Genomic DNA, 21,220 nt, shown 5'->3' on the forward strand with positions numbered 1-21,220 from the left:
GTGGCAAACTGACGACGCCGTCCCGAAAGCGCCTACGCAATGCGGAGAAGATGCAGCGCGAAGTTTGACAGCTTCACGTTGTGCGCGCTGAGGTCATGTGTGCACGATTTCTTTCGCCGCAACGAGATACCGACGGTCGAGAAGATCACTTACGAGTTCTCGGAACGTATGGAACTCCCATCACTAAGGCGGTGGACTGTGCGTCGCCTGCTTGCCGAGATCGGCTTCAAGCACGAAAAGAGAAGCCGCAACTCGCTGCTTATCGACCGGGATGACATCACCGATTGGCGGAATCGCTACCTCCGTGACGTGGAGCGCTACCGAGCGGAAGGCCGAAAGATCTTCTACCTGGACGAGACATGGGTGACGGCGGGAGACACTCGGTCGATCGTGTGGACAGACACCGTGGTGCAGAAGCGCGGACGCCTGTTCGCTCGAGCAAATGGCTTAACGACGGGTCTAAAACAACCTTCTGGGAAAGGTCAGCGCCTGATCGTCACGCACATCGGCAGCGAGGATGGCTTCGTCGACGGCTGCTTGGATGTATTCCGAGGCCAAAAGACAGGCGACTACCACGAGGAAATGGACGGCAATCGCTTTGAGGGTTGGTTTAATGGCGTTCTGCAGAAGTTGCCAGCTGGTAGCGTTATTGTTTTAGACAATGCACCTTACCATAGCCGACGAGAAGAGAAATTGCCAACGACGGCCTGGAAGAAGGAGAAGATACAGGAGCGGCTCACAAGCAAGATCACCTACGCTGAAACGATGATAAAGAAGCAGCTGCTTGAGTTGGTGGCATCTGTAAAGTCACGGTTTCTGAGCTACATCGTAGACAATGCAGCTGTAAGCGCCGGTTGCATTGTACTCAGGCTCCCACCTTACCACTACGAATTTAATCCCATTGAGCTTGTTTGGGCCAAGGTCAAATATGGCATCGCTGCGGACAACAGAGACTTCAAGCTGTGCACGGTCGACGCCATCTTGAGGGACAAAAAATCAAGCACGTAGCGGCGGAAGACTGGGCGAAGAGCATTCAGCACGTGATAGACTTGGAGGCAAAGTTCAGACTTGACACGTCTGGGAGTGAGCACATTCAACCCATCATCATCCAGCTGGGTGAAGATGACAGTGAAGAAAGCGACTCCGACTGCGAGCTGTCTGGCATTGAGCCACTCGACGAAGCATAACGGCTTCTTTTAACGAAAGAACAGCGTTTATTAGGGCTATCAAAATTTTTCCCGTTGGTTCGCAACAGACAACCATCCATTCCGTGACCTCTGAAATAAATAAGCAGTTCCATTTATGGCGTATTCCTTATAATAGAAGCTCAATTCTGATAAGCAACGTCCAGCACACATTGTGCTCGATTTAAGAAGTGGCATAGAAACATGTTTAAATGCTAGTATATCTGAATTGAAACACAACTTTTAACTCTGATTATCTTTGGCGGGCTCAAAATGCTCATTCAAGCAGCCACCATCTAGATTGACGGGCCCCATGTTGAAATAACAGTATTCAAGGCACGCTTTATAGCTCTGTTAGCAGTCTGCACTGGAAATCGCAGTCATGGCATAGCCAGTGCTGCTGCGATACCAGTAGTCAACACGAAACTGACAGTCACTGTTAGCAGCTTGCACGTCAAAGCACATTCATCTGGTTGCATTGTTTATTTTGGTTATCTGGCTCACACAAGTAATGAGAATAAGAGAATAAATATAAAGCATCATTAGGTTATTGAGGCCCAAAATGCTCATTCAGGCAGCCATCGTCGAGGTTGACGGGCCCCATGTTGAAATAACAGTAGTCAGAGCACGCTTTATGGCTCTGTTAGCAGTATGCACTGGAAATCGCAATCATGTCATACCCAGTGCTGCTGCGATACCAGTAGTCAACACGAATCTGACAGCCACTGTTAGCAGCTTGCACGCCAAAGCACATTCATGTGGTTGCATTGTTTATTTGGTTATCTGGCTCACACAGGTAATGAGAATAAGCGAATAAATATAAAGCATCATTAGCTTATTGAGGCCCAAAATGCTCATTCAGGCAGCCATCGTCGAGTTTGACGGACCCCATGTTGAAATAACAGTAGTCAGAGCACGCTTTATGGCTCTGTTAGCAGTATGCACTGGAAATCGCAATCATGTCATAGCAGTGCTGCTGCGATACCAGTAGTCAACACGAAACTGACAGCCACTGTTAGCAGCTTGCACGCCAAAGCACATTCATGTGGTTGCATTGTTTATTTTGGTTATCTGGCTCACACAAGTAATGAGAATAAGAGAATAAATATAAAGCATCATTAGCTTATTGAGGCCCAAAATGCTCATTCAGGCAGCCATCGTCGAGTTTGACGGGCCCCATGTTGAAATAACAGTAGTCAGAGCACGCTTGATGGCTCTGTTAGCAGTATGCACTGGAAATCGCAGTCATGTCATAGCCAGTGCTGCTGCGATACCAGTAGTCAACACGAAACTGACAGCCACTGTTAGCAGCTTGCACGCCAAAGCACATTCATGTGTTTGCATTGTTTATTTTGGTTATCTGGCTCACACAAGTAATGAGAGTAAGAGAATAAATATAAAGCATCATTAATTAGCTTATTGAGGCCCAAAATGCTCATTCAGGCAGCCATCGTCGAGTTTGACGGGCCCCATGTTGAAATAACAGTAGTCAGAGCACGCTTTATGGCTCTGTTAGCAGTATGCACTGGAAATCGCAGTCATGTCATAACCAGTGCTGCTGCGATACCAGTAGTCAACACGAAACTGACAGCCACTGTTAGCAGCTTGCACGCCAAAGCACATTCATGTGTTTGTATTGTTTATTTTGGTTATCTGGCTCACACAAGTAATGAGAGTAAGAGAATAAATATAAAGCATCATTAGCTTATTGAGGCCCAGAATGCTAATTCAGGCAGCCATCGTCGAGTTTGACGGACCCCATGTTGAAATAACAGTAGTCAGAGCACGCTTTATGGCTCTGTTAGCAGTATGCACTGAAAAGCGCAGCCTTGTCATAACAAATTTTAAATTTATTTATCTGACTCTGGCATTAACGCGAATGCAAGCACAATTATTAATGTGAATAGCTTTGCTAGCATTTTTTTGTCACATTTACGTACCGGAAAAATGCTCAGCAAGGTTGAACGTGTTTTAGTGAGTCACTTTGTTCATTACAAGCCGTAGGCAAAATGACGGCCAGATTCAGACAGTGATATTGGTGAGGTAATAAATGGTGAAAGCTTAAAAAGCTCTCACCACACTGCTTTGCTGGACTCCATTCACTAGAAAACTGCATTTGTAATGATGAAAGCGTCAAGACAGGAAACGACAATCCACTGCACAATGTTATGTGTACCCCCACATGTGACGGGCAGCGAAACCATCTTTTTATTAAGACTGAATGCAACAACATCGCAAGATGCTGTTTCACAATATGTCACCCTTTCATGTGCACTCCTGGCGAGCTGCCGTATGCACTGATGCATAAACACATTAACAGGGGTAAGAGACGAAGTTATTGCGCAAGCCACGTGATGCTTTTAACATTTCGTAACGGTCAATGTTTCTGTCGTCACAGCTGATAGAAGTTTCTTTAGTGAAAGTTGGTTAATCACGTTGCGACAACAGCACAAGAAGCAAGGTCAGAATAGTAGGAGAAAACACAGCAAGATGGCAGACTGAGGAGGCAAGGTAGACAAGAATGTAAGGATTTAATGACATCGAAGAGGCCAGCCCTGCTATTCATAGGATTGGTGCTTTGAATGAGAGGAGTTAATGAAATTGTAAAGGAAGAGGTGGATGCAGCATGCTTACAAGAACAAACACAAAAATAAAAGGACACAAATAGGAATAATTAACACATACACGCACAGAAGCACTCACATATTCACACACATGCACACAAACGCGAACGCGAAAACTAAGATCTAAAATGCAAAAAAGGGGAAATAACAAATATAAACAAACACGCAAGAAAAAATGCACACACATTTAATGCAGACGCGAGTAGAGGTATTAGCAGTCAGTTCACAAGCAGCTGTGCCTACTTTGTCGTACTTTTATTTGATGTACATAATGGCTCTGTTGCCTTCACTGTCTTGGAATTGTTTTAGTAGCAACATATCATAACAATCGAAAAGCAGCGCAAAGCTGTGTTGTGGGAAAGCAAGTCGAGCGCTGGCAGCAGAACTGATGTGCGATTGTGTCACAGCAGGCATTCTCCAGCTGGCGCGTGCAGTGAGTGAAGAATTCTAAGCCATACAGAGACGCGAATTCATGCCAACCTCCATTGTAAAGGCACCAGTGTATCGGTCATAATTTTATATTAGTACTAAGGCTGACATTAAGGAAACAAACACTGCTCCCACATGCCTGGCCGTTAATAATCCAATGACATTCGCTCAAGCAGCGCGTGTTAGTCACTGATTGTTAGCACTGGTGGAAAGTGATCAATCGACGGTGCTGCACAACACTCGAACGACGCCCTGCTAGACGCTCGGCTATCTTATCATACTGCTGCCAACGATCGATCGTTTGCGCGCTGAGCTGGCAGCAAAAAATCTTTGCGTTGGAGGTTGCTTCCGCAAATCTTTTCGGTTGAGGAACTCGCAGGTTGGTTTCATCCGCGCACGCTTTTCTCATTTATCCTGAGAATGGTTTTGCTCCATCACTTCGCCACGTCCGACGTGAAACGCAGGGGCACAGTACACTAACACACCCGCCGCTCACAGTAGGCACCAGACTTTGGCAAATTCTCCTCGTCGTAACTTCACTTAGGAGCAAAACAAAACACCATAGAACAAACACGTACGATGTTTGTTTGCAGCGGTGTGCCGCTGCGGGATCCTGTTTCCAGACGAAGCGCAGCGCAGTCACCGATGTTCGCTGTAACCTTTTTTCGTCGCCTCACGGCTCAGAACAAACGCACGCAATAATAATAAAGCTTGCAATAATATTTCCGACATGACAGACGCCCACAAACAATTCGAATTCACTCTGACGAAGGGAGATGCATACAGCCGACGCGACTCGGCCCAGTTCGAAGCGAGGGCGGCCATGTTAGACATGTTCTCCGTCGGTGGGGTCACCGGGCGTCCGGCTCATGACGTCACCTGAAGTGCGCGCCTATTGGCGGAGGCTCGTGTGCATCCGCCTTTGAGGGGCAAATGCCGCTGCCTTCTCAAGTTGTACCCGACTATAGACAATGTTATAAGTACTTTGCTATTAGCGGTTTCCACAGAACCAATGCCATACTATGGCAGTGCGCGGGCGATCAATGAGTCTAAAACATTTTCTATGATGCATACGTAGTTTGCAGCCCATTCGTGGATTGTTAGGATTCCAAGGTGGAACTAAATATAAAAAGGGGTACCTTCTACATCGACATTAGGCAAGCAAGTGACAAGTTGAGTGCCGCTGCACAATTTGTCTGGTGTCAGCATCGCGTAGCACGGAAAGTTTCTAGGAGGTAGTGTAACACTCACAGGGTTTTCATTGATAATGTGGCCTGCCACAGAGTACCTCAATCTAAAATGCTTTGCCGAATGGTTTACTCCTAATCAGGTTCATTATTGTCATCACGATAGGAGGAACCTTTGTTTTACACACATGACATCTGACAGGCTTACGTCGACCAGAAAAGGAAGGAGAAAACAACCGAACCGTCAAAAACAACTTTCAAATCCAATAGAAAGAAATACAGGGCCTGATCCGAAAACTGGACCAGCTAGAAGAGGGCTGGGCAAATGCTATACAATATTAGCTAACAAATGTCAGTGTCAAAATTCTTGTGTGCGACTCTCTCAACTGCTGTTTGCATTTTGCAGTTTTTTCGCCAATTTAATTTTCTCGCCTCTAACTTTAGGGTGCCCGCTTGGAATCAAAGGTGGCCTAGATTTGGGTAACGGTGGACATTGAAGAGCACAAATTTAAGGTAAAGGGTCGCAAAGAGGGGCTCAGAAAGTGGCAATCAATTATGTGCATTATGTAGTGGAAATGCCACTGAGCTTGCTTGTCACGTACAAGTCCTCGAGAGCAGGTTGGTAACTTGCAGGACATTTTCGAATATTCGCACTCGTGCGCCGGACCCCACGTCACCAGGCGTTCGCCCGAGATTGCGCGCATTGCATTGGCTAGCGCTAATGACGTCACGATGCAGAGTGCTATCACTGTACAAGTTGAGAGGTAAAACATGGAGGCAGGTTTTAATTGCCAATATCTCTGCTTTACATTAGCTATAGTGAAAATTTTTGCAGGAGACTGATAGGGAATTTAATAACTGCCATTTTCATCAGCTTTTCATACCCTCATTGGGCCCCCTTTCAGTGCCTTTTTAAGGCTCGAACAAGAATGCCACAATTTGTAGCTTGTTTTTTTCACATGACAATCATTTCCTGATGATTTCCTGATAACGAAACAAACTTTTAAATTCAGGAGATCATTAAGCTATGATTATCAAGATTTAGTGTTTTACTGCAAATCTCAAACAAAACAGACTAAAAATTAAAATCCTGTAATAATCGAATTAAAGAGCCCTTTTAATGCACTGGAAGTTGACAGAACCAAAGTAATTGTTCGTAGAATTTAAATTTGAGATTAAAGAGTTCTTTTACTTTTTGTTGCCTAGTAAAGCAAATACAGAGGCCCTAAAAGCACCATCAATCATCTCTTCAAGCAGATTATTCTGAAGGTCATATGCTTGCTGCCAGTTAAATTAAACCAATACAAGAAAAAAGGGTGTATCTGCAGGCACCATTTCTTCCCAAATCTATTGCATTTACTGCCAGGCGCATAAAATCAAAGCCGCTTGATGTGAGAACCATTGCAGCACAAATTACAATAAGATGTTGAGTACAAATAAAGAATCAATTAGCATTTTGTAAATTGTAATATTTATTGAACTCAAGGCAGAACAAATAAGACCTTTATCTATTCTCAGCATCCAGAAGTTGTTTACACCCATTTTCCCCAATGAATTGCTGTTTGATGCACAGGATAAAAAAAAAGAAACCATGTGCAACCAAAATAAGTAAAGCGATACACCTGTCTTCACTGCATTGCTTAGAAGAATATGCTGGTGCCAAGCTGATCGAAACATGCTCAAGCCATTGGCGACAGCTTTTCGGTGTGATGCGACAAATCATGCCCTATTAACCCACCACCCCTCTCTCCGAATATATCTTAACTGTACCAGAAACCCAAGAATGATTTCACCGAATTTTATGCAAGCAAACTGAAAGACATTGACCAAGAGTGACAAAGGTAAAAAAATGGTACAGCTAAAAGATGAAGACCATGCTACAACTTCCAAATAATGCCAATCTGTGAAAGCAATATAAATGCAGCCATCTTGCACTCCATATTTTCATAGCTGCAGGTTCCCCGAAAAGTTCAATTTTATAGGCAGCTACTTTCAATTTTCGTTACATGGAGCAGCCATAAATTTCAGTGCAAGCATACTGCCGAACTTCCAACCTCGCGATATCAAAAATCAGGAAATTTTATTCGTGCTAACTAGGTAGTGGGGTGGGGAGGCACTGCATCATTCTGTGTCGAGTCATTCACGGCAGGGACTTTGCTGTCTGTGCCGTGCCATTGCAGCCACTTCAGGAGGCTCACAGAAAAAGCTACTCCATTTCTATTGCAGCCTTCTAGAATGCCGTACCCATGCTGTACCACAAAATAAGCCATGGGCACTTCAGCTTTGGCTTAAAGCTGTACTCGAGGTGATTTTGAGTTCATCTTTTCACAGCGTTAACTGAAGCACCAAGTAACCACCTAATTGTAAATAACCAGTGGAAACAGTGCTGACTGGTACAATGCTGATTGCAGAATTTCCATGCTTACGAATAAGATTATAAACCTTGCAATGAGAAACACATTTCCTTACAACAACCACTGAAAAGCCTTGCCTACCAGAAGAGCACTTCTGTCGGGGTCTCTAAAGATTTCTTCTAGCTCCTGAACATCTCCCATGGAACTCAATGGGACCAGCTCTTCTCCAAGACAATGCTGCAGAGTATACTGAAAAAGTTGGCGCGGAACAATGAGGACAAGCGAGACAAAGACGAGCGAAAAAAAAAGCGTTGCTTGATTATTGATCCGGTCATTCCAAAGTCATAAAGAACGGGATAGTCAATTCCTGTCTGAAAGCGGCCATCACGAAGTCTTTCTCCATGCTATCAAGGAAAGCGTTGAGTCCCAGGGGAAGAGGCTGAAAGAAAGCGGGTACGCTTGTGGAAGCTTGTGGAAGAATGGTGAGGTGGATGAAGGATGGGTCGCGACCTAAACTCCGGGAAACAGAGCGTCGAAATTTTGCAGTCATACCATACGTGCACATATTAGCGCATGGACTGAAAAATGTTGCCCGGCGTTATCAAATTCCGATTGTGTTTTCCGCCCCAGGGAAGTTGAAGCACTCGTCTTTGTTTGTCTCGCTTGTCCTCGTTCCGTGCCAACTTTTTCAGTATGCATATCAACCAACTAGCCCAACTTTCTGCTCTCCTAAACTGCAAAGCAGCTGCGTGATTCCCTTTGAGCTCGTTGATGTCAGCTCTGATTTACATCAGGAGCTGCACTATCCGACTGTTGAAGCCTGAAATGTTCAAAATCAATGAAAACAGATAGACTGCACATATCCCTCTGAGTGCTTTGGTGCGGCTAAAGATATCACAATTTGGTTTACACCAAAGACTGATTGCACAGCACAGAAATATTTTTTGTCTAAATACCGTGCCATTTTAGAATGGTCAGTATCCCCGAGATTACCGCACTACAAAGTGCAAGTAGTCGAGTCTTTTGAGGGAAAAAAAATGGCCTGGCTTTGCTTATGGTTAAGCCTAGGATGCGAAGCATACGTCGCTTGGCAAGCCGTACTTCTCGTTCTTCTCACGTTTCCGTGGCTCTTTGTAACTTGCGCTTTGCGGTCTGGCTAGCCGCCCTCTCCCTGGCCGACATCTCGCTGCTCAACTGACTAGTAGTAGTAGTAAGTGGATGAAAGGGGAAGAGGAAAGGAAAATGCACGGGCCTGTGACTGGTGTTAAAGCACCACCACCACTGCCGGCGTGCAGATAGAGAGAAGGATAGGTAGGGTTTCAGAGGAAGAAGGAAAAAGGGAAAAAAAGGGGGGAGTATACAGATGCAGGAGACGCCGTCAACTGTCAGTCAGCTGCCTTGGGCTAGCAATAGCCGTCCAGACCCGTCTCCTCCAGGAAGGCGAGGAGAGACCGGAACGCCTTGGAAGCGTTGGGGCCGGTGGGGAAGAGGAGGGCACTGGCCGAGTTTGATGGAAGGCTCAGGTCCCTGTAGCAGGCAGCCAGCTTTGCCTGGTGGGTGGCCAAGGCAGGGTAATCGAGGAGGAGGTGGTCGATGGTCTCCTCCGAATGGCCACAGCGGGAGCAGTCCGCCGTGGGGGCCAAACCCTTGCGGTGGAGCCTAGCCCCGGTCCAGGAGCATCCGATGCGGAGCCGGAGCAGGAGGGACCTCTGACGTCTTGTGATCCCCTTGTCTGGCAGGCGTTGTGGGGGTTTCCCTTGGGCAACCCTGGGGTCGGGGTGCTCCATTAGGAGCTGCCGCTCCGCGATGCCTCTGGCCACATCCAGGGGCACCACAGCAGTAGAGCAGGGGGTAGGGTGTCCATGCGCAGCCTTGGCCAGGGCATCTGCCTCCTCGTTCCCTGGGACTCCAACGTGGCTGGGGATCCAGGCCAGGGAGATAGAGCAGCCATGGGAACAGATTCTGTCCAGTCTGGCTGCCAGCTTGCGCACGATGGGCAGTCGGCTCCGTGGCTCTTGCAGAAGCTGAAGGGCCACCCTGGAGTCGCTCAGAATGGCCACAGTCTGCAGCGCGGGGTGGGACTCCAGGATGTCGGCAGCCAGGTGGAGGGCCGCCAGCTCTGCTGTGGTCGAGCTGGCCACGAACGGAAGCCTGGCCTGCCGGCTTTCTCCCAACGAAGGAGCGGTGCAAGCAGCTGCGGCAGACGGGCAAGCACCCATGAGGACCGACCCGTCCGTGTAGAGCTGTGTGCAGCCGGCCAGGTCCTCCTCCAGGGTCGCTGCTGCTTCCTGCCGGAGGCCAACTGCAGGGGTGAGGCGCTTCGGCCTTGTGCCCCGTGGTGGCATGAGCACCCGGTACTGATGGCCCAGGTCCGGTCGTGGAGGGGAAGGAAGGTGCTCCGGCTGCCCACCCACCAGCTGTTCGAACTCCTGGGCAAGGAGTTCGAACAGCTGGTGGGTGGGCAGCCGGAGCACCTTCCTTCCCCTCCACGACAACGAGTGCGTCGCCTTTTATACAATTGCGTGACGTCAGTATCTCCTAGCGGTAGGAGCGGGAGTTAGGCCGCCGGCGGAGGCTGCGCGTCCGCAAGCGAGCGCACGTGTTGAGCCCCAGCTTTCACAGCTGTTGTGACGTCATATCACGTGGTGCGCCGATGTAGGTCAAGTGGTAGCTACGCGGGAAGAGCTCGGTTGTGCGGCTTCGCATAAAAAGTAGAAAACGACTGCATTACTGGGTCCCATTCGCATCACGCATTCATTAGGTCTACCTTTATCTAGCTCGAACTCAACAAGCTTCTCAGCTGGATAGAGCAGCTGTGTATTCTGAAAAGGTTCGAAGTCTCCGATATGAGCGAAACGCATGTGAACTCCTGGTTTTGAGAGCGCACTGCACAACATAATCTGTTTGTGATCTGCAGTGAACTGTCAAAACAGGCAATATACAAAAGAGAAAGCTTCGTGGCCTGTGAGTAGCGCGCCTGTCTCACAGGATTCAATTCCCACTACCACCTCTCAGGGAAATTCGGCATATCTGAACATTGCTGAGCTGTTTCTCAATTTCTTTATTTCTCTGTTCTGTTAGGACTTTCCACCCCCGGCCAAAGCTACTGCAGAGTTTTCTGTGAAAAAGGATCGATAACAGTGTCGCATTAAAATTCAGAAATAATGTGGGGCCTGGACAGCCGTTAGTGTGGTCACTGTGGTGACAGCGTTACACGTTAAAGCCTCATGCTCCGGGACCTAGGAGCGGATGTGCCAAACAGTTGTTTTTAAAACCGTAATTTTTAAATTTCGGAGACTGACAAATCGCCCCCATATCCACAGTTTATGGAATTTCTGTGGAACTGCAATATCACGAATAAAGTTGATGTCATAGGAAACGACAGGCTATCTCACACTGCCATTCACAGCAGTCATGACAATCAGAAGAGTTGTCTCGAAATGAAACTGCACTATACAAAACTGAATGTGGCCCACTCACGTTGCGAGCGTGAGGTGTCCATATCTCGTCGATCTGAAAAACAATTCAATGATATATTGCCAAATTCATTCATATAATCAGCATTTAACTTTCCTGCCACTGTTATTATAGGCAAGCAAGCAAGACTGAAACAACAAATATTAGACGTATGAAAATTCATATTCAAAATTCTGGCTAAATTTCAGACAGCATTTGCTATTCGATTCGCACTTTCACTATAATTTAATCTCGTTATAACGAACATGTATACAGTCGGTTTCTTATAATGGAGCAGTTTTTTTTTATTCCCATTGCTCAAAATGCAAAAGGGGCCGTAATAAACTTCAAGAAACCCAATATTGTGATCCTTTGGATAGTCCCCAGTAGTAGTGTGTATGAATAGACCGTGCGTTCACATGCCGCACCATATAGGGGCATTACGAACTAACATAAGCATCTAACTAATTTCCTCGACGAGCATAATGTACTGGCAGTTGTTCAACACAGGTTCAGACGAGGGTATTCAACATGCACTCAGCTGGTCGAAACAATCCATGATTTTGCGACAGCAATCAACGAAGGAAAACAAGCAGATGTCATCTTTATGGACTTTTGAAAAGCTTTTTATAAGGTTTCGCACAAGAAATTACTTCATAAACTCAGTTTTGTTATAAACAATAAACAGCTATTAACATGGATACAATCGTACCTATCTGATCGCCGTCAGTTTGTCGAACTGCATAAAACCTGCTCCAATTACGTTTCTGTCGATTCTGGCGTTCCCCAAGGATCCGTCCTCGGCCCGCTACTGTTTTTATTGTTTATTAATGATATTGTTAAAGACCTATCAGTACGTGTTAACTTATATGTGGACGACTGCGTGCTGTATGAGAAAATAAGTTCGACTGATGATCAAATTAGGCTGAATAATGATTTTTCAAAAATAGTTTCTTGGTGTGAGAAGTCGCAAATGTCAATTAACTTTGAAAAAACCTTATTTATGAGAATAACACTTAAAAAGAACCCCCTGCTATATTACTACACTGCTAATAATAATTTTCTTTATGAAGTTACAGAATATAAGTATCTAGGTCTATGGATCTCTGATAACCTCTCTTGGACCAAGCATGTCGACTATGTTTCAGCAAACGCTCTCCGAAAGCTTTTTTTCTTACGACGCTCGCTTAAGTTAACACCCCCTGGTGCACGCCTCGTTGCCTACAACACTATTTTATTAGACCAATCTTAGAATATGCAGTAATTATCTGGGACCCTCTTAAAAAGTTAAACATAAATAAACTTGAAAGAATCCAAAAGAAAGCAGTAAGGTTTATATATAACACTTACGGGCGAGCATCAGTCAGTGACCTCCTCAAAAAAAGCGGTTTACCCTCTATTCCTAACAGAAATCGCATATGTCGCTTAAAATTTTTCTATCAATTAATTAATAATAATTTCAAAGTTGACACTTCCAATATCCTTATTTATTCCTCGGGGTACCAAACCAGAAATCGCCATTCTCTTTCCATAACACCATTAAATTCGCGAGTTAATTGTTTTAAATATTCCTTTTTCCGAGGACCATCACTGATTGAAATAACCTCAGGGATGATGTTGTCAGGCAGACATCATTACATTCATTTCAAGAGCATTTGCATTGAGTGTCGTTAATTGACCTTGTCGCTGTATTTTCTTGTTGAATTTCTATGTGCAATTCTGTTTTGTTTGTAATTCTGTATATTAACACATTGTTCCCACCTGCTATGATCTTGTGTACAAGATCGCAATATTCATAAATATTAAATAAATAAATGAAGCTGACAAGACGCATGACCGGCACGTGATCGAATCATCGCCTCATCATGCCGCACGCCCCTGCCACATGTGCAGACCTGCGCGCAAGTGGGCTGCACTCCATGACTCAATCAACTCTGTTGCACAAAATAGAAACGCAGAAGCACAAAGTAGTTTCATTTGAGTCAAGATTTTTTGGTAGTCCACAGCGAGTGCAAAAGGGGACATTACTGAGGACTTCAGTGTTGCATCTATCACTCAGTTGACAATTGTGAACGCAAAACAGAAGATTGAAGACACCCATTGACATCCTTTTCAAAGGAGACACGAACAATGATCTCCTTCTCATCATGTCGACTGGTGCTTCTAAATGTTACGTTTGAGGACTTAGTCTGTGCTCATGAAAACTTGGTAGCGGCACCTGAACTGACCGACCAAGAAATCGCTGACGAGCCGATTCTTGCCGATGATGCAAGTAGGGATGATGATCCCCTTACAAAAAAATTGCAGTCTTTCTGCAGAAATCTTGTAGACCTTGATTCACCAAGGACGCAGAATATGTGAAGACTGGTGACAGACTTTCTGTCACCCTCTGTCACCTCCCAGCGGTCAATTGGGACACTCTTTCTGCAGAAAGTCTGCTGAGCCTGTGTAGCCGCAGGATGCAGCTCGTCCGCAGAAAGTCTGTAGAGACTGTGGTCACAGGATGCAGCACATAAGCAGACATTTGAGAGAATCTGTGCAGCCCACGTATCGGGATCTGGCATGCATGCACACAGGCAACGTAATAAGACACTAAGATTTTTTATTTGCATTGTTTGCACCTTACAAATCTCTTCCAAGGAATGAAGTAGTGAGTAAGGAACAAAGCAGAGGCCTTAGTGTATAAAGTTTCATCATTCATTGTGCTGTGACAGGCGCTGTGAAACACGAAGGTAGTGGGAAAAGAAACACAAGTGAAGCGAAAATGCTAACCGGGATTGATGAATGAGAAGGATTTATACTCATGGCTGCTATCCCCAGCACAAGAAAAGGAAAAATAGTCAAAATGAATCGGAAATGAAAAGGCGACCCAATTGATGAGGTAGTGACTCCGACTACTCGCCCACGCATGCTTCAGCACCAGCCGCAACCAAGCAAAATGCTTCCAATATCTCTCTTGCCACTTTGTACGTCCTTGTGAGCAGGATTTCTGTACTGTCAAAAGACTGTGCAACTGCACCTACTGTAGTGCGCAGCAAAGTTGTCCAAAGAATTTACTGGCTGAGAGCATATCTTCGCTCTCAGAGTTTTTGATTCAAACAACAGCCCGTTTTTTCAACTTAAGCATGGCTGCATGTGAGCATGCAATATCATGCAAACAACTCCCTCTACACATACAACTAAATAGGGCACATGTGTGCGAAGAGGGAGTCATTTACAAGGCACCACTCACAGGCATCTGCACTTACATTGTACACAAGCGTACAGGTGCTGGAACCACAGGCTCAATGATCACAGATTCGCTCTTAGCATAGTAAATACTCAGGGCAACTAGCCTGCGCACTGCACGAAGTGTGGTTGCAGTCTTTTCACAGTGCGGAAATCCTTCTGATAAGGAAGCACAAAGTGAGGAGAGAGATATGGGAAGTATTTTGCACGGTTGTGGTTGGTGCTGAAGCCTGCGTCTCGTTAAGCTGCGTCTCGTTAAGCTGCAAACTAGCACCTTTCAGTTCTTGTCAAAGCTTTTGTTTTGTAAATGAATGAATTCCAAATAAAGGTCGATTGATTTATGTATATATAACTACCTTTTGTTATCGCAGGCCTGTGTGGCCTGTAATTGTGTTCTGGTAAGCGGTTCTGTAAGCTTGTTGGAGTATAAACCTGCATACCTTCTGCAGGTCATACTTTTTTGTTTTATGGGAATCCTATGGGTTAGCTAATGGGCATGCAAGAGATGTGCCATGAGATATTGAAATCTGCCTTAAATTGGACATTCCTCTGGACATACCAGGAATGGGCACTCCAGTTTTAGCAAAAATCATGTTCAACCCTAGTTTAACCTTAATTAGTGTTCTACTGATCAAACAAGTTTTGGTAGATGCAAGCAGGCATGGTTTGTAACTAGCATCTGGCGTGAGACTGAGTGCAGAATAACCGTTATATATGACTTGCTTCCACACTGAATTGACCGATAGTGCAACTGCGGCATTTAATGCAGATTACATAGCCACTACCTTATTTCAATTAATATTAATTGCTGTCGGTTGCAGGCACTCTCAGACTGTGTATCCGGCGGGAAAGTTTAAAAAGGCAAAACTAAGGATAAAATGTGTCTTGGTTCAGTATACATGCATGCATACATACTTAAACACATTAGTCTGCAGAACATCTAGACCTAGTCTGTAGAAAATCTGCAGACTAGGTCTACATGAAGGTGTCTGGTGGGTGACTCATAGGTGACTGAAAGGTCAAACCGATTTAATCGTAATTATAAAATGTGTCAAGGTTCAAAATATATAAATGTATATATATATACCTACGCATACACACTAGGCGCGCATATTAATGACTAGTCTACTTGAAATCCGCTCGGCGTCTACAGACATTCTGCAGACTAAGTCTACAGGAAGGTCGAATCTACAGGTAGGTGACAGGGGTGACTCGTGGGTGACTCATGTATGACTGAAAGGTCAAACCCATTTTTGTAAGGGGACAGTGAATGGGGAAGTGAAGGGTGAGCTCTAAAAAGCGCAGAGGCTGTCGACACGGCCCGGAAATGGAAGGGCTACCTACAGAAAGTACCTGTGGCCTGATGTGGAGAAAGCTCCGCATTTAATTGGTTTCGTGGAGAATTTTGTCCCCTCGAATACTGCTCAGTGCCACCAAGCAAGGATTGTACTGTTCCTTAAATACATCTCGGCGGAGCCAGCATCCCCATCTAGTGTTCATTTCTTCTCTCCAACACAGAACAAAGAGCGATAATTCGCATGCTTATGCCAAGCTTTGAATTCAACAATTGTGCGTTATTACACCTTTCTGTTCTCCACCTTAGAGCACCCTTTGCTTGGGTTTATTTGCCGACGTTTGCCAATTTCTAGAACGATTGTTGGGTGTAACAAATTTTAGGCCAAAATCAGGCTTAGTTATATCTAGATTTGACTCCATTCGAACCTCTTTGATCAGAAATTATGAATTTCTGGTTCATCTAAACTGGCAGTGAAACATCGCGACATTCTCAGGCAGCAGTATCTTGCACTTATGAATGGAGCCTGCAGCCACTGACATCAATGAAACATACCGAATTTTTTTTATGTTGATCAATGTAAAATAATAATATAATCATTGAGATAATTGATTACAAAGAAAGTGGGATGCAAACCTATGGGAGCCGAATATCCTGTTGGCTGCTCTTTAACACCGCTAAGACGACAGCTGTCCAATCTTCCGCAGGCATTTGCTGCGTGTAACCTATCCTTGAGATGTTCACCAGCCCCACCCTTTTCTATAGTGACATACATAGTATGTTCAGTAGCGAGTGTCGCATGGAACATGATCCGACGGGAGAATGGAAGTTGTGCGATAATCCTCTTGCATTACCCGTGGCAGCACGCTTGCCAGAGTCGAGGCCCTTTATTAAAAAAATGGGCCTTTTCTAACGCGAAAGTGTTCGAGGCTTCATTCTCCAGAAAGCCCGGTGTTGTGAGCGTTGTCAAAGAAAGATTATGGCCACGGCTATGGCAGGTGGTCGTGTACATGTGACATGGCCGGGACTGATTGGGCGGCAGCTTGTGTGTCCTCATGAGGCCACATGACATGGCAGGAGCTGTCAACTCGGACTTATCAAGGTAAACTTCGAAATGGGAGTGCGAGGTGGAAAACAAACCCACTGGTACCCTTTCATCCAAAGTAAAACACTGTACTCCTAGTCCACACAGGCCTGTTAGTGTCGCTTGGCTAAAACGAGGCTTTATAGGTATCTATGTCAGGGGGAGTCAGACAGGTTCTTCCTAACTCTTCCACGCTCCTCCCGACGAAGCCGGAACACCACGGAATGAACAATACGGGAGAATTTATTTACATTATTTACATATTTGGGCCCTTTTCTTCCGTCGGGATGCGGCCTCTCGTCTCGGCATCCACAACCCGTCTCTCCTGTCCTTCTTGGTCGTCTCTCCTCTCTTCCCGGTCCTCCTTTCCAGCTTGGACACTCTCGTCCTTGCTTCCCCGCTGCTCCCTTCGGTCGGCTCCTTGTGAAGGCATCTTCCGCTGGTTCCCTTAATCCCACGGTCGTTACGGGGGCGGCGCGCAGACCTTGGTCTTATCGGCCAACACACTTCTCCGGCGTATTTCGCAGGGGCCTGCATCTCGCCCCGGCCATCAACCGCGTACACGGCGCCAACTGCCGTCCCCTCAGTCAGTGCACGCGGCCGTTCCTTGGGCGTGCCGGATCACCCGAGCGTACACGCACATCACTGCGGCGCCCTTGTGGCTGCCGCTCATCTTCGGGCCTTCGCCGTCCGCCAGGCGCCGGCTTCCGCCCCCCCCCCCCTTCACGCCGCCCTGGGGTGTCTCCCATCCGTTGTCCGAGCCGCGCAAACCTCCACAACAACCACCGCTTGTTTCACTCGCGTCCGGGCGAGCCAGCAGACATGCCCGACAGGGGGTATTCCACATGATAGGGCAGCCTACAACTTTTATTTATTTCAGTATACTGCAAGCCAGAGTTGGCCCAAGCAGGAGGGGCATACAACTAAAAAAATTTCTAAAAGAGCACCAGCTACAAAACCGCGAGTCAGTAAACAGGACACAAAACCAGAGTCATCAAACAAGATACTGGGAGCCATACAATAAGTTCTTGAGCTCCTTCTCAAAATTCCTAGACTTGCATAGACCCGAAAGAAGGCCATTCCACTCCGCGACAGTGTTCGGAAAAAAACTGTTCTTAAACCCACTAGTTCGCGCGAAAATTGGTGCTAATGACTGCTCATGTACATGACGTGTTCTCCTAGTGCTCGCCAGCTTCACACAATCAGGAAGATCTGCCTTCAGATTTCCAGACATGTAATTATGAAGCAGTACTAGACGGGTAACTTTTCTTCTTATTGCCAAGAACTGTAAATTACTCTTTCGAATTAATGCAGTTGGAGAGTCTATCCTTCTATATTTCTCATAAATAAAACGAACTGCTTTTCGCTGAACACGCTCCAGTTGAGCAATGTCTTTCTTGTTATGCGGGTCCCACACTGCTGCCGCATATTCAAGTCGGGACCTAACACAAGCCTTGTATGCAGTGATTCTGGTGCTCACGGGAGAGTTTCTGAGTTTTCTTTTAATAAACCATAATTTCTTTACTGCTGATGAGCAGATGTCAGCGATATGAGTGGACCAAGTAAGTTTGTTCGTGAGGGTTACTCCGAGGTACTTATAGCTTTCTACTTCTAAAATGGGATGATTGTGAAGTATATAACTGTGAAATCTGGGCACTTTTTTCCTTGTGATTCTTAATAGTACGGTTTTGTTTGGGTTAATATCCATGCCCCAGCGCTCACACCAGTCCGCAATTGCTAATACAGTTTTTTGAAGTGACAAGTGGTCAGAATCACCTACTACCTCTTTAAAAACTATACAATCATCGGCACACAGCCTCACCTCTACATCCTTTTCAACAATATCCACTAGGTCATTTACATAGATTAAAAATAACAGGGGTCCCAAGACACTGCCTTGAGGAACCCCTGAAGTCACATGCAGCATGTCAGAACAAGAGTCCTGGATTGCTACAAATTGCTGCCTATGTGTAAGATAGGCATGCACCCACTGAATTATAAAAGAGGAAAGTCCAATCGATTCAAGTTTAAACAATAATTTTCCGTGAGGCACCTTGTCAAATGCTTTACTAAAGTAAAAAAATAAGACGTCTGTTTGTCCGGAAGCATCCAGCACTCTTGAAAATTCATGCACTACAGATAAAAGTTGGGTAACAGTAGACATACCTCTCCTAAAACCATGTTGGTAAGCTGTTAAAATATTACGGTCCTCTAAAAATTTTACAATATAACAAAAACTAGCATGCTCTAACAACTTACAGCAATTATTCGTCAAAGAAACAGGGCGATAATTGGTAACTAGTTGGCAGTCACCTTTCTTAAGAATAGGGACAACTCGAGCCTTACGCCAATCAGACGGTATAACACCTGTTGTTAAAGACAAGTTAAACATATCAGTTAAGTATTGAGATATTTGTTCCGCGTAGCGTTTAAGAAATGAATTCGGAACACCATCGGGTCCGGAAGATTTTTTTGTGTTAAGTTTAAGTAACATTGCTAAAACTCCTTCGCGACTAATTATCAGTTCGTTACTACAAACAGAAGAATAATCATTACTACAAACACACTGAGGTTTAAAATCATCTAGCTTCGTGAAAACACTCTGGAAGTAATTGTTAAAATGCGTTGCAATCTCATTAGCGTCGGTTATAGTCACCTCGTCAATTTTTATCTTCGTAATTTCGTGCCTGGAAGGATTCAAATGGCGCCAGAACTTTGATGGGTCCGACCTCATGAACTCTTCAAGCCTGTTTTTGAAAAAGCTATTTCTGGCTTCTATTACTTTGTCTGCCATCTTGCTTTTTAATGACCCAAACAGTGGAGTTCCTGTCCTGTGCTGTTTCCTAAGTCTTTTAAGTTTCCGTTTAACATGAATTATCTCTCTATTAATCCAAGGATTTTCACTGCGTTTAACGACTATCTTGAGCGGAACAAATTTGTCAATACAAAACTTAACTGCATTGCAGAATTGTGTCCAACAACCCTCAACATCACTGGTAACAGAGCTAAGGTGACATTCCAAATAATCAAGAATCGCGACATCATCAGCTCTGCTGAAATCTCTGAAGCTGATCACTTTAACGGTTTTATCGGTCTTATCACCAGTGATTTTCCCGCAAAAGCATATTAATTTGTGGTCGGAGATGCCACGCTCTACGTGAACAGTACCATTACTGAACGACTCGCTCACAAACAACAGGTCCAAGACCGCTGATCCCCGTGTACAGTCATTCACAATCTGTTCAAGATTGAGCGAGAACATCATATCTAAAATGAAATCATTAGACGAAGAGAGGCCATAGTTCAAGTCATTCCAGTTAACAGGCGGCAAATTAAAGTCACCGGTAATAATTATATTCTTACCACGAAATTTCAGCAAATAATCGTATAGCCTGCTCAAAAACAAATCATCCGAGTCCGGCGCACGATAAACTGCACAAAGAACAAACGTGTTCCCCCAAATAGAAACCTTCAAACACAAACTTTCATGGTCTTCTAACTGGTCGATTTCAAAGACATCGATACTGTTTTTTAGAATGATCGCTACTCCCCCACCACGGGAAGCCCTATCTCTTCTTTGCATTTTATATCCTGGTGGTATAATCTCATCATCTCTAATCATATCGTGCAACCAGGTTTCAGTTAGCACGCAGATGTGTGGATCATACTGCAATAACATGTGTTCAAGTTCGTTCACCTTATTAACTATACTTCTAGGATTCAGAGAAATCATACGGAGCTGGTGTGACTTTCGTTGCTAGCTTTGGGAAAGCGCACTGCACAAATCAAAAACCAAACGGCGAGAGCCTGTCTTTTCATCCCACGTGTAAACTTTGCCATCAATTCGAAGCTTATCTTGTTTCAGTGACACCTTTTTCCCGGCTGCCTTATCTGCTCTAGCACTTTCCCACAGCTGCTTGCGTATGCGCTGCGTGTCAGCGGTGTAATCATTCTGCAAACTTATTCCAGTTCCTTTCAGCTTCCTGGCATTTCGCAAAACTTCTTGTTTCTCTGCATAGTTGTGAGAACTTAAAATAACCGGCCTTACCAACGAACCCTTTCCTAGTCTTTGAATTTTTGCAATAGAAGAACAGGTCACTCCCAATCTATGCTTGATAACATCGTTGACTATTGCATTACGCAATTCAAGTTCAGATTCATTTTCGAGCTCTGAAATCCCAAAAACCACAAGGTTAGATTTCCGATCACGGTCTTCAAATTTGGGAAATATTTCATGCTGGTTCCTCAGGATATCCTTAACATTAGCTGTGAAAGCGTTTAGTTGCTCCGTCCCCGCCCCATTTGATTTCAACTCATTGATGCTTACTTCAAGGTTAATCAGACGCCTACCAAAACCAGACACGATTTCTTCAGTGAGTT

The 21,220-nt window shown here is 45.1% G+C and overlaps 1 protein-coding gene across 3 annotated transcripts in view; it reads left to right on the forward strand.

Annotated features, from left to right (window-relative positions):
• The window catches only part of LOC144106253 (uncharacterized), a 63,151-nt gene that overhangs the window by 13,881 nt on the left and 28,050 nt on the right, over positions 1 to 21,220 (forward strand). Inside the window, exon 1 of one of the 3 annotated variants that reach the window (XM_077639012.1) lies at positions 9,712 to 10,088. The exons of the other annotated variants lie outside the window; for them this stretch is intronic. Within the exon in view, the coding sequence (XP_077495138.1) occupies positions 9,728 to 10,088 (361 nt within the window). The 5' untranslated portion in view covers positions 9,712 to 9,727. Of the gene's footprint in view, positions 1 to 9,711; positions 10,089 to 21,220 lie in introns of those variants that run through there. 3 annotated transcript variants of the gene reach the window in all.

This window comes from Amblyomma americanum, chromosome 10 (genome assembly GCF_052857255.1).
Source record: "Amblyomma americanum isolate KBUSLIRL-KWMA chromosome 10, ASM5285725v1, whole genome shotgun sequence".
NCBI lineage: Eukaryota > Metazoa > Arthropoda > Arachnida > Ixodida > Ixodidae > Amblyomma > Amblyomma americanum.